General features: G+C 35.9%; 1 protein-coding gene across 3 annotated transcripts in view; it reads right to left on the reverse strand.

The window, feature by feature from the left end:
* Nucleotides 1-4,448: 4,448 nt before the first annotated feature.
* The window catches only part of LOC113051769 (F-actin-monooxygenase MICAL2-like), a 47,493-nt gene continuing 36,817 nt past the window's right edge, over nucleotides 4,449-15,124 (reverse strand). For all 3 annotated transcript variants that reach the window (XM_026215832.1, XM_026215831.1, XM_026215833.1), the window contains 3 exons: nucleotides 8,136-8,313; nucleotides 7,369-7,445; nucleotides 4,449-7,287 (listed from right to left, as the gene is read on the reverse strand). In XM_026215832.1, coding sequence (XP_026071617.1) covers nucleotides 6,910-7,287; nucleotides 7,369-7,445; nucleotides 8,136-8,313 — 633 coding nt within the window. In that variant the 3' untranslated portion in view covers nucleotides 4,449-6,909. The remainder of the gene's footprint in view (nucleotides 7,288-7,368; nucleotides 7,446-8,135; nucleotides 8,314-15,124) is intronic.

Here is a 15,124-nt window from a genome sequence, read left to right on the forward strand (position 1 = left end):
AGGGCTGGAATATGACATTTCACATAGTTTAACCATATTAAGAGAGGGATCTGTGAATATATATAAATAAATATGTGAATTAAATTATGATCATGTAGAATTATGGATGCATGACCAGTGACCATATCATATTTGTAAAACACTACAGGAAATAACCATTGTCTTCTTCCAGGCCAGTGGAAAGAAACATCCAAAATACACTTACGGTTTTATTTATTTATTTATGTATTCAATTTGTGTGTGTGTGTGTGTGTGTGCATGTGGATCTTTAAAGGCTCTTTTTCTTTTTTCCGTTTCTTTTTTTTTTTTTTCTCTCTCTCTTGCACTGAGCCTGGAATTTCTTCTTTAGGAGAACCTACACCAGATTGAAAAAATGTTGAATTTTGAACCTGGCTTCAACATAAATGTTTAGATTTCTGTTCTGAATCTTTATGCAAATTATTGCATATTCATTAGACAATGCGTTATTTGCACATATGAAGTAAACAACAACAACAACAACAACAACACAAAAATAGCCTTAATGTACTGTGATTAATCAAGTTTTTTTTAAATTAGTTTTTATATATTCATATTATTAATATTCAGTAACTTACTTTTTTAGACACAATCAAAAAACTTTGTCTATTCGACTTATTTCCTCACAATTCCGAGTTTACATCTAACAATTCTAAGTTTACATCTTGCAATTTTGTTTTTGTTTCCACAAAAGAATAATAAAAAAAAAGGTAATTGTGATTTTTATCTTACAATCATGTCATGGCAATTAATCAGTCTCACCTGTTGCTTGTTAGCACTTTGTTTTCCTGGGTATTAATAGCCATTTTGTTTCATTTGCACTTTGTCAGTCAATGTTTGCTGTTAGATTCGTGTGCTTTCCTGGTCCATGTATCTTTTGGTCATTTATTTCTCTACTTAAAAATAAATAAAAATAAATGAAAAACTGATTGATTTTCATTGTTTAGTTTTTTTTAAAAACGGGAAAAAAATGTAGCTGGATTTTTCGTATTTTTGTTCATAGGTAAAAAATTTGCTAATGCTTGAAATGCCCCTTTCATCCCTTCTGTACTGTACCGATATGCGGCAACTATGTGCTCAGTTCATTTTCAGCAGGAGAAATGTGCCAGGTGAGCCGAGTTCATTAATCCTGCGGATTCTTGTGGTGTTTACAAGATTAAATATATATATATATGTGCATCTCAAAATAATGTAATATCATGGAAGATGTCTTTATTCTTTGTATTTTAAATAAAAAATAAACTTTCTTATATTCTATATTCGTTGCACACAAACTGAAATATTTAAAGGTGTTTTTTTTTTTTATGTTTACGCCTTACAGCTTGGGGGGGGGGATTTTTTCCAAAAATTTGAATATTCCATTTTGAGCTCGATTGGTTTGATTAATTTTGAGTATAAATACTGGGTACCTCTTGGGCTAGTTTAGAACAACCACAATTATGGGAGAGACTTATGACTTGACAGTTGTCAAGAAGACAATCATAAACACCCTCCACAAGGAGGGTAAGCCACAGAAGGTCATTGCTGAAAGGGCTGGCTGTTCACAGAGTGCTGTATCAAAATGTATTCATAGAAAGTTGACTGGAAGGAAAATGTGTGGTAGGAAAAGGTGCACAAGCCACAGGGATGATCACAGCCTTGGGAAGATTGTCAGGAAAAGCCGATTAAAGGAAGGGAATGTGAGGAAGTTGTGGCCTAATGGTTAGAGATTTGAACTTGTAATCCAAAGGTTGTGAGTTCAAGTCTCGGGCCGGCAGGAATTGTAGGTGGGGGGAGTGAATGTACAGCGCTCTTCTCCACCCTCAATACCACGACTGAGGTGCCCTCGAGCTCCCCATGTTCACTGCTGTGTGTGTGCACTTTGGATGGGTTAAATGCAGAGCACAAATTCCGATTATGGGTCACCATACTTGGCTGTATGTCATGTCACTTTCACTTTTTCAAGAACTGCGGAGAGCTTCACAAGGAGTGGACTGAAGCCGGAGTCACCACACTCAGACGTCTTCAGGAAAAGGGCTACAGCTGTCACATTCCTAGAACCAAACCACTCCTGAACCAGAAAACACGTCAAAAGCATTTCACCTGGTTTAGGGAGAAAAAGAACTGGACTGTTGCTCAGTGGTCTAAAGTCCTCTTTTCAGATGGAAGTAAATTGAGCATTTCATTTGGAAATCAAGGTCTGGAGGAAGACTAGAGAGGCACAGAATCTAAAGTTCAGTGTGAAGTTTCTGAAGTCAGTGATAATTTGTTGTGCCGTGATGTCTGTTGGTCCATTGTGTTTTTTTTTTTTTGTGTCTAAAGTCAATGCAACCTTCTACCAGGAGAATTTTGAGAACTTTATGCTTCCATCTGCTGACAAGCTTTATGGAGATGCTGATTTCATTTTGCAACAACCACTTCCAAGTTGTTTGCTGACCATGATATCACTGCGCTTGATTGGCCAGGCAACTCACCTGACCTGAACCTCACAGAGACTCTATGGGGTATTGTGAAGAGGAAGATAATTAATATCTGATAAACAATACAGAGGAGCTGAAGGTCACTATCAAAGCAACCTGGGCTTCAATAACGCCTCAGCAGTGGCTCAGGCTGATCGCCTCCATGCCACGCCACATTGAAGCAATAATTTGTGCAAAAGTAGCCCCAACCAAGTACTGAGTGCATCATTAATCCTTTGGAGATCTTGAACATTTCTGTTTTGTAACTCTTTTTGTGATTGATCTTTGAGAAAATAATATATTATTATTATTATTATTATTATTATTATTATTATTTATTTTCACGGCTGCTGCATGTTACTGACAAAACGGAAACGACTTTATTCAATATCATTTTATTTTTACTGTATGTGATCTACAACGACATGGAATAGGCCTATGATAGCCTACTGATTTTTTGCCTACTCATTTTATTCTATGCCTATTTAAGAAAAACCTCACAGGTAACATATTTGCATTTGCTACTACAATCAACAGCAACTGAAGCTAGGCTAGTGCACATTCCCCGGGATCTCGATAACAGCAAAAGAGCTTCAGCTCTGTCAGTTTTGGTTGTAAAACATCCAAAATAACAAGAAAACTTTAAAAACTCTGTTGTAAAATAAAGAACCTAACAGGGTGTGCTTTCTGCCATCTCGTTCTGTTTCACTGAACTTCTTTCTGAAACGTGTCAGAAATGACCCAGGTGCATCAATGTCTACTTTTTAAAAGAAACAATTTATATTGAAAAAAAAAATATAATAATTTCATGTTAATGCAATTCATATAAAACCAACGAGAGGTGCAGTGTTTCCCGTCTGAACTCATTATCTGTAATGTGGTCACACCCACACAATATTCATACGGTCATGAATACAGTTGTGAATTCAGTTCATAATTCCAACGTATAGCCTATAATTTGTATTTAAGAATTACTGTACAATAATTATGGTGAAAACTTAAGTAAAGATTTCTTATTTATATAATAATAATAATAATAATAATAATAATAATAATACTAGTATTTTATTACTAATATGATCATAAATATATTTATGTGGGGTTAGGTTTTTACCATCAAACTGTGTTATGTAAAAATTGTGCAGTTGTTTTTTAATGAAAACATGTTACCTGATTTTCTAATAGGCCTCAAGAATAAAATGAGTAGGATAAAAATTAGTAGAATCATATTTTATTCCATGTCTTTGTAGATCACATAGACTAAAGTAAAATTTGAATGCTGTTTTATTGGTTCAAAACATTCAAAATAAATATGATGCTTTTTTAAAAATCATAATTTTGTGTATTTGGTGTAACAGAATATGACATGCTTTAATGTTCAAAAAACACATTCTTTTTCAAATACTGTACATTATTGTAGGTCCTCTATGCCCCGTCTCTCTCAAACGCCTCGTTTTCTATGAAGTCCCTCCTTCTGACAAGCGCAGTCTGCTCTGATTGGCCAACATTTTTCAAAGCAATTGCATATATTCTGAAGATCTTGAGCTAGGGCATTTTTAAACATTGGAAAGGAAGTCAAAGAGAAAGGAAAAAATTAAATCGCATCATAAGACCCCTTTAAAACATGATAATTTTTTTGCACATAAACAAAAATACATTTTAGTTTTCAGTTTCTTAAAAAAATGGAAATCAAACCGTTTCTCATTTCTCTTCATTCTTTTTAAGTAGAAAATCAAATGACCAAAACACATGGACCCTTCCTGTTTTCTGTGTTTCTCGTTCTTTCATTTGGACTTTCAACAAACCCCTTGCGCTTTGATCCTCATCTTCAACATTCCTTGTTCCCCACATTACATCAAGGGGGACAGGTGAGTGAAAAACCCATTTATCAACCACTAATATAAATATTTCTTATGCAGAAGTGTTTAAGGATATCATAGGCATGAATGTAACACACACCAACTAGAAAATAAAAAGAAGTCAAAACGAGAAGACTTTGATCTTTCTTTTATTGCAAGAGCATGGCTTAACATAAATAAGGCAACAACAAATGTTTCAAATGGAAAACTTCAAACAGTTTTACAACATGTCCAATAAAAGGTGCTGCTTAAAGACCTAATGATCTGCTTTCATAGAGGCACACGGGCACCTGCGTGTAGGTTTATGTAAAGCAACCCACCTCTGAAAGAGAAAGAAATGAAGAAAAGACAGAGGCTGCATGAGCAAGTAATTAATAAGCCTTGGAGAAAGGAGAAAAGAGAAGGATGTCAGACGTGACGTGCAGATGAAAGAACCAGAGGCAGACGGTTAGTGTCATGCAGCGTGCATTTCCTTTGAAGGTTAAAGACACTTGCAGAAGATCACCTTTGGATCAACATTGCTCACAGCAAGTCACAGTGGAGAGGTCGAAAAGGACTACAAGTGAATAAAAAAAGGAGAAACACACATAAGAAGTGAATCGTATTAAAATGCAGGCTGTAAACAGTGATTCGAAATGAGCTGATAATGCACAAAAAATGTATTATCCATGCTTTATTTTCATTCATATCATTTGATGATCAATCTGCAATCACTATTCATACAAATAAACAGATCGAAATCTAACAATCGTCTTCCAGTGTCAACAAAAAGCATGTTTCGTTATTGTTAATTCTTCTCAGTAAGTTCCGACTGGAAGAAAAAAAGTGCATTTTAATTGCACTTAAATGTGTTTCTGTAAATTCTGTAAGTACAGAATTACCCAGCCCTCAGACAGTACATTATAGGTAGCAAATGACATTAAAAGAAACCACAGTAACAGTCCAGTGAATCAAATGAGAGGAGGTTTACAAGACTGCCAACTAGTGTTTCTGCCACGACTCCGTAAGTCTTTCATTCAAACCAAAGCTACTTTACTGGTGCATTAGTAGTTTGATGGTGCATGTAATGTGACAGGAATCTGAGTGATACAAAACTGGCGGATGATTGAGACTACAGGAGTAAACAGATGACATTAAATTATGTGCATTTGGAACCGTTGAGTGGCTCTGCATGAGAACTATACAAATAAGCCTGAGAACAAAATATTATGCTTACATGTTTGCTCTTTGTTATAGAGGGATGCATGATCTCTAGAGTCATGTTAGCAAGTAAATGTGACTTTTTCATGTTATCTGTATCGATCCAGTATGCAAAATAAGCTGATAGGCCTATAATTGATTGATAAATTATGGCCAAATGACCATAGGATCATTTATTTATTCCAATGGTTTATAATATGTTACGTGTATGTATTTTCTTTAATTTCTTTTTTCGCTGTTGTTGCACCAAATTTAAATCTGGATTTTTTTTTAGATGAGCATTTTTTTTTTTATTAATCTCAAAAAATATTGATTGATATGTAATATCACCCTACATTTTTACTTAATATAAATATGAATAATTATTTATATCTGCTAAAATGTCCTCATATGCACCCCTAGTTACATATACACCACATGTGTAAGAGCACAGAGCTTATCTCAGCTTAGAGCTTACAGTTAAACTTTAATTAAGCTCTCTGGACCACATCTGTGATATACAGAGTAACACAAAACAAAATCACATTTACAGTAATGTACTTACAGTACAAAGCCTATGGAAGCCTAACCCTAACCAGACAATATACAGGATTTAACTAAATATAAAATGATCATGCTGTTTTGAAAGTGCACCCACAAGACAACACATTGTGTTAAAATAGACTAGTATGTAAAAACCACACAAAATGTCACATTTTTGACAATTTTAAAGCTCAAACAACACACTTTTGTTCTGATGAATTTCTACAGATGCACATTTCTGCTTTAAACCCTCTGTAATCTCTTGTTCCATAGACTTCCATTGTAATTCTTGTTTGTTTTAACAATATGAAGGACAAAATGCAGTTCTTTTTTGTGGTAGTCGACAACATTTTTCACAGATGCTATCAACAGATTAGCTTCTGCTGAACCCGGAACATTCCTTTTAACAGCCATTGCTGTATGTTTTTCATAAGAAGCGTAAACCTGCGAGAAGAATGTGACAGGTTCCTGAATGGTTTAACATTCATGTTTGCAGCTTGATCGGTCAGGTTTTGTAAACTTGTAGTCTCAACAAAGAACGTTCATTAATAATTAAAAGCAGAACGTCACTCTTCATCGTGCATTTAAAGGCTGCTCACTCATTAAAGTGCTTAAAGTTCACTCTGTGTTTGACACTTTTTTTTATTTTTACTCAAACCTTAATAACAATCCAAACCAGGCCATTTCACTTCTACTCTCTGAAAAAGCAGGAAATGAATCTCTCGTTCAGATCGCTTTGTTCATGAAAACATCTAAACATCTGCTACTTTTGATCTCAAGGTTGTTCTGTGTATTTTTCAGTCCTGAATAAATATCCACAGCCATTTTCATCTACATATTAACCCTTTTAAAGGGACCTGATGATGCTTCTCTCACACTGAGACCCAGTGGTGCATGTGCTCTTCTAACCAGCGCTGCAGAGGCTGGAGATTGAGCGGCTCGGCCTCTGCGTACATCTGGACCAGCTGTTCATGGAGAACGGCGAGCAGAGGCAGACTCACACTGAGCAGTTCGTACAGGAAGGCGTAATCTTCGACATTATCCCGCAGGTGGACTCCTGTGGCCCACACTTTACCGTGCAGCCAGTTAAACACACGGCGAGGCACAGCACACACAGTCTGGCTCACGTGCAGCGGCCGGCGCAGGCTTCTCTTCAGCGAGGACAGGATTCCTGGAGACTCGTCCTGGAGTCGATGCTCACGTCTCTCTGGACTACAGCTGGAGCCGTCGTTAGAGTCGTCAGTACACGTCTGAAGAAAAAAATAGGTGTGCTGTAAGACACCTCTAAATGAATAAAAGAAAAAAGAGTTGAAGCATAAATGAGTTCTTACCTTGTGTAGAATTTGTGTACTTCCATTCTTTACTAAGGGTTTCCTTTGTGCAAAGTGGAGTTTGCAGTACAACTTTCCTACAGGGGCAAAAGAAACTATGATAATACAGTAGTGTAAAACTGCGGTCTTGTTTACTGTTTACTGTATATCCACTGCACATGGCCTTTTCACCTAATGCAGAACGCTCATTTGAGCTATTCATGTGCAAACCCATGCTTATTTATTTCTCACACTTAATAATCATTTTATATGTTGGATAGAATAAATGAGTTCATTTGATTCACACTGCATGTTGTAATTAGTCAAAGTTGGAAAAATGTGGGGGGGAAATGCTCAACGTCATGCAAATGTCAAGTGTTTTTTTTGTTTTTTTTTTGGCTATTGCTAAAAATATTCCCCAGCGACTTAAGACTTAAGGCCTACTCAAATGATTGCTTGTTTTAGTCTGTCATACAAAGATATATTGTTAAAGAAGACTTGAAATATAGTCATTTGGAATAATTTCGTGCTGATTAGTGTCATTTTTAGAACTTGACAGCTTTCGCTCCTATCTGCCTTCATGTATAGTAAAAGGCAGCCTGGACCTTCTGGTAAATATTTTCTTTTTTATTCTACAGAAGAAAAAAAATCAACCATACAGGTTGTATACAACATGAGGGTGAGTAAATGATGATTTAATTTTAGGGTGTCATCTTAGTTTTTTTTAAGGGGTTAACTAATCATTTAATGAGAAACGGTGAGAATGCAGTACAGGTCCTTCACAGTACCTTCCTCTGGATCGAAGAAATGTCTTCCCTGGCTCAGCGGAGCTCTGCAGGTTTGACAGCGGAAACATTCCCTGTGGAAGTGGAAACCCTCCGCGCTGAGCCTCTCCACTGCAAACACACGTTTCTTACACGCATGACACACATCTCCCAGACTCTGAAATTCTCTTTTGATGGAAGGCTAGGGGGGAAAAAGAAGAAGAAAAAAGTTTGTGTGATTTGGTCAATCAAAACATGTTGAAAATAACCCTTAGAATAACATCCAAACTGATTGAGCGGTCATGGAAAATATAATATCAAAGTAATTACACCGAGAGTCCTAATGCGATGAGATACTTCTAGTTTTGCAGTATACACTACCTGGATGTACTGCAATGGTTTAACAATATGCAGTATATCTTAAAACAGTGCTGAGTTCTGTATTCCACAATACACCGTGTTTGATTTGACTTTTCCAGTTGGCTCTTTGTGATGAACGAGCCAAAAATAATTTCATACATGAAACATTTTTTCTAACTCATTATTTGATTCAATGTTTTTAAATTTCATTAAAAATTCAAAATAACCATATGTATTATTGGGATAATAATATGGACACCACACAATGACTTCAACATGTAAAACACAGGTTATATGACATTTGAAATGTTGCTGCATTTTTTTTTTTTCATATTTCTTCACATATCATTTTTGGGTGGCAGTAGGCAGTATACAGTATTTACATTGCTGTACAATATGTAGAACTATATGAGAGATTTAATAGAATTTACTAAATTTAGAAGAGTGTGAAATTAGAATGAAACAAAGATGAAGCAATATAAGGCAGAGCATGAGAGGACATGCTAAGGAAAGTCAGTGAGAAAAAGACTTCAGAATACATTTAACACATATCTGTTAAACAACGAGTCCAATTGGATAGCTTCTTTCGAAACAAACTGCATTGCTCTATTCCATTACTCACTGAGCTGCCTAAATAGGCATCATCTTACAGCATCATATGAATATTGTGTAAAACAGGCAAGATGCATTAAGCACCCCTCCTTGTTTTATCAAATTTTAAGGTAGTGTTGCACTTATTCTTGTTAGCTTAGCAACATGCTAACATCAAACTACTGAAATGGGTGTGATTTGTTTCCTGTGCAGAGTTATATGTGCAAATTACACAACTCTGACTCACTGGAAATAAATGACTGGCTACATTCACAAAACTTGAAATGTACATTTTGCTACATTATTCAGGTGACACATCCACCAGAGGCACTATAACACTTTCTTTTTTTTTCTCCATTGCCGATGCAGATTTATTAAGCAGGAGTGTCTTGAAAAATAAAAATGTAAATAAAAATTCCTTCGAGGCTTTGAGCTCTTTTGTTGAGTGTCATGACCCTTGTTCAAAGTGAGCTTTTCTCTTGGTTAATGCATTGCTGTACTAGGTGAGCTACTGAGGAAGTTTACCATGTCAGAAAATCCAAATATAGAGAGCTGCTAATGTGCTGCTTACCGTATTTTTCGGACTATAAGTCGCACCTGAGTATAAGCCGCATCAGTCCAAAAATACGCCATGATGAGGAAAAAAACATATACAAGTCGAACTGGACTATAAGTCGCATTTATTTAAAACCAAGGATCAAGAGAAAAACATTACCATCTACAACCACAAGAGGGCGCTCTATGTTCTCAGTGTAGGCTACAGGAGCACTGAGCAGCATAGAGCGCCCTCTCGTGGCTGTAGACGGTAATGTTTTCTCTTGGTTCATTTGTCTTAGTTCATTTCTCTTGGTTCATGTCAAATTAATTTTGATAAATAAGTCGCACCTGACTATAAGTCGCAGGACCAGCCAAACTATGAAAAAAAGTGTGACTTATAGTTCGGAAAATATGGTAAGTCAAAATGAGCTGTTTAATTTACAAATCAGGTTCTGTGGTAAAAGTATAGTGAAGTTCTAAAATATTATTGTGTAAGTAACCACCTAAAAATGTATCTTTTTTAATCAATTATATTGCCCGTAATCATAATTTGAATAAAAAAAGTAAACATTTTGTTGGTCTCTTACTGCCTCTAAAGTTAATTTCAGCTGCAGTGAAATGCATGCACAGGTACAGCTTATTCACACATGCCTGGATTGCATCTGTAGAATGTACAGTAGGCATCTCATTAGGTTTTAGAACAGAGCCCATGTTTAGCTCACAATGAGGCTTGTCGGTCATTCTTTAGATACTTCTAAAAGCATCTTGTGAAACTTGAAAAACTCCCATGTTGAGATGATTATGTAATGATCCAGTCACTTTTGGTTTGTTCAGTGGGTGGAGCTAGAGTTTCCGGTCAGGCATCTGACAGTGGAAGAGAGGACTTCTGGAATCCTCTCTCTCCCTGTGCTCAGCTGGAATGTAAGGATGCTTACAGCCAAGTGTTGTGTTACACTGGCACGTTCTCATTAGAAGACCAACCATGTGAAGAGAAACAGTTCATCAAAGAGATCTGCCACCCTGATCAGTGCTCTCCAGTCCTGCCTACAGCATGCCAACAATCAACAAACAAAAGTCCAGGGAGATTATGGATAATTATGGTCATTCCACAGATATGGTTATATATCTATTTGGGAGCATATAAGTCTCAATTTGACTGAGGAAATTTAGTTGGTTTTCTTACAGAAAAGGATGTTGTGTGTCTGCTGGTGGCAGACTGAAAATGTAGATTTTGGGGGTTTATTGCTATTAACTGTTGTGATCATCTTTGGTTAAAGAAAATATTTAGCCAAAAATGAATAATGCTCCAAAACTGTATGACATTTTTTTTTTTCATGTAGGATTATTGGACTATGTTTTACAATAAATGCCATTTCAGTTTTTATACTTAAGTAATTACAAAGAAACGGCAAGCAACACATTGAATTATGCACTACTTTTTTGAGTGTATATTGTTTAAAAGTAATTGTTACATCTTAAAAGTAATAACTTAAATCTATGAGACACGTGAGATATTTCTTCCATGGTATAAATAAATCTAGACATGTTTGGAATGACATCATTTGTGGGCAAACTTTTCACTTTCAATCATATAATCAAACATTTATGCTGACAAAAACTCACCATCTGTAAGCCACTCTTTGCTTCTACTTGCATTTTTATGCCATAAAGTTTTGTAACCACAAATTAAATCACATTCCTTATATCATAAAGGTGAATTCTGAGCATACAGCAATGATAACTAACCTAAAATTATTTAGAAGAGGCTAAATATGAATGCCAGATGTCAAAACCCTTATGCTAAATCCCTCCTAACTGTAATTATATCCCCAAACTTACTGTAAGCGACAAGGGAACGCTCACCAGACGGGACGGACTCATTCTTTCTCCCTGTATCTTCTTTTTAAAATGCTGCACATGTAATGGTTTAGATTTAGACTCCTTAACCAAATGTATACCAGTGGAAGAGGAGAAAAAGTAAGAATTAGATTCAGGAGTGGGACAGATTGTAAAATTTTGGACGTGCCCTTACCAGCTGTGACAGCAGAGAGAGATACAAGAGGAAATGAGAGGAGAAGGACAGGAAGCAGCAGTGCATTGTGTGAGAGACCATGAAGGGATGGTCAGTGTGAGGGAACGAGGGAAATGGAGAAATGAAGAGAGAGGCTGCACAGACACAAAACTAGAGAGAGAGAGGGAGAGAGAGAGAGAGAGAGAGAGAGAGAGCAATCAGTAAATAATAAAAAAAATATCTATGATGATCAGTGATCTCAGTGTCACTTAACACAATTTGATCTTGTGCCAGTTACTTTAAGATCACCTATGGCACTATCAGTTTATTGTTTGGTTGTTTTGATATAACCAGATATATGTATATTTTTATAAATAGCAATACTATCTATTGTATTCTCTCTTGTCTATAATAAGTGGAAACACATTCAAGCAGGATTTTCACACAAACTTGCACGTATGACAAAAAATGACGTTGACTATTGATGATTAAAATATTCCTGTGTCGCTAATCGAGTGCAACAGTCGGGTTCCAGAACTAAAAACTCTCCTCTATTTTTAATAACAACTAATAAACCTTTAAAGACGGGTTGTGAGCTCTGAGGTTGTTAATCGACAGTAAATCAGTAATCAACGTTGATTTTCAAATGCATTTTTGCTTCAAATAAACACTGTGATGTTAGTGATTCGCCTTCAGCTTGTAGGCTTCACTGGAAAGAAGCGCCTAAGTAATGGCAGCCAATGTTGAAGGTCAGGAGTCTAGATTAGGAGAGGACATGGGAGGACGTACTGTAGGGAGTGGTAATGCATTCTGGGATTGGGAGTGGTGGGGTTAATGTGGAGATGGATCAGAAGGTCAGACAGCAGAGGAGTCCGTTCTTCCAGAAAAGATAGTTTGAACATTCAATAAGAACTGAGCAAATTGGATTACAGGAGACTGATTACTCAAAGGGAAAAGACTCAGATGTTGCTCTTTTAGATCTCAGGAGGCCTGAGCTCTTAATCTTAAACAGGATTTCTTATGTTTAACTGACAGTGAAGAACTTTATCTCAGGTGTTTCTCAGAAAATTCCATGGTACGAATAAACACAAAAACAGACATGAGCAGTGAAACTGATAAGGAGAGCTGCAGATAATTGAATTTTAGACTAAATAAGACATGAGGGTAAGTAACTGATTACAGTAATTGATGGAACGATCCCTTTAATTCTCCATTTGCTCTTATTTTTGCCTATAAGAGACACAACTGAGATATACATTTTAGTTTTTCTTTTCTGGGGGTATATATAAAAATATGCTGCTTTATGCAACACATACTGTATTATGATGATGTAACTTTCCTTGGGGAAAATGTTAAAATTATACATTCAGATTTAGCAGTCGTTAATGGACTGTTCAACATATGTTAGTCAGTCTTCAGAATGTTTTCAAAAGCTAAATATACTCATAAAAATTGCGAGGAGGAGCGTCTGACCCGTATTTTAATGACGGATGACAAAACCCAGATCAGTGTTATGAAGCCGGAGAGATGCATGTATACAGAGTCATTCACACACACTGAGAGAAGAGCTAGCGTCAGTTTTTGCAGATAGTTTATATTTTGTTATTTTTTTGGCCACTGCATATTCTCACAGAAACAATGTTATGAAATATAATAAATGCACGGAGAATAAGAATGTTTGAATCATCTGTGGACTCCTGGACTGATGGTTTCTCCTTATGTGTGCAGTAAAATAGCAAAGCAGCTTCTTTTCTAGTCAGAGATATCAATTTAAATGCTTATAGGACCCCTGAGCAGCTCAGACCCCTTTATACAACCAAGAAAGTCCCCAACCCTCTTGGTTCTGTCACATGAATTGAGAGAAAATTTTTATTCCAACAATTTTTTTAAAGAACAACCCAAGAATATGATGGTTATGATGTCCACTGGCATTCGCTGACTTTATTAAATCTTTTAAAGTAAAACAGGTCATTTGAAAGTACTGAGTTCTAGTATACGTCCCCACATCTGTTCTGCTAGACGGATTATTAACCAACTACGGCTAGCAGGGGTTTAGGGAATTAATTACTTTGCATGCAATGATATCTGCAAAGACTGCAGGTGGGTGAAATGATGCTCAGTCACTCAGTGATCACAGGCCAAAACACGCAGAGCATGCAACAGCAGCTGAGCGAGGAAAGCTCAAGCTCAAGCTAGCAGCTGCCTAAATTAGAAAAGAATAGGAATAGTCCTTCCTGCATGTTTGACAGATTTGTTCCCTTGTATAGTTTTCTGAGTTTTACTGGTATTTCACTTTATTTTTGTTCAAAGCTCAGATTTCTGAAGGGTACACTTACAGGTATAAACATATTGTGATTCTGTGTTTTGGATCCGCTTATTTTCTGTACAGTTTTAAATGTCTAGAGTGCTTAGGATTTGTACTGGGAATATTCAAGGTATCCATAATTTTGTAAAATGAAGAAAAATACTTTCTGGAAATATTTTATCTTGCTCTTTTACAAGAGACTCGTTTGAGTGACATAAAACATTTAAAATCAAAACAGCGTGTTTTTGGGCAGATATAATATTTATCTTTTACATCCAGAAGCAGAGGTGTTGCTATTCTCATTAAACGTCATTTACCATTCAAAGTTTTAAACTGTACTAAAGATAGAGATCGTGTAATGATTCCTCTTGTAGATTGGCTATTAGTTATTCCACATAGCTCTGCATCTGTAACTGCTCAGGTGAGATTTCTTCAGAATATTTGTAAAGATCTTGGTTTTGTAGATGTCTGGAGAACTCTTCACCCTGCTGATAAGGAACACAATTTCTTTTTCTACTTCCTATCATTGTCAGTCAAGACTAGATTACTTTATGGTGAAAACAGATTTGCAATTAGTATTATCTTGTAATATAGAAAGCATTTTACTGTCAGATAATGGCAGTGTTACCATGGAGCTTCAATTTGAGAATACTGTGGACTATTCTATACAGTGGAGACCTAATATTGAAACCTTTAGAGACAGTGCATTTTAAGTTTACTTTTATTGCTACAATTGTTTATTCAGATGATAATATTTTCCATGATAATAAGAATATTAATAATTCATTTAGGGATTTTTATATAAATTAAAGGTGACCATCTCAAACAAATGGTTGACTTTTTTTTTCTGAGATTAATATTCCAACAATTTCAGTTACACAAAAATAATTTCTCAATGGCCCTATAACTAGACAGGAGTTTATTGATGCTATTAATGCTCTAAAGAATGATAACTCACCAGGGCCAGATGGGTTTTGTGGAGAGTTTTCAGGATTTTCAAGAGTTGCTAGCAGACCCATTGCTTAATAAGTTAAATTATTCGATTGTGGTTAAAGAAGTACCAAAGACCCTTTGAGAAGCCTATATCTCAATTATATTAAAGAAAGGTTTAAGTCCTGACATGCTCTTCCTACAGGCCAATCGCATTACTGCATGTTGACCGAAAATTGCTTTCTAAAATTTTAGCAATTTTACCCTTTATATTAACAT

Source organism: Carassius auratus, chromosome 32 (assembly GCF_003368295.1).
Source record: "Carassius auratus strain Wakin chromosome 32, ASM336829v1, whole genome shotgun sequence".
Classification (NCBI taxonomy): Eukaryota; Metazoa; Chordata; class Actinopteri; order Cypriniformes; family Cyprinidae; genus Carassius; species Carassius auratus.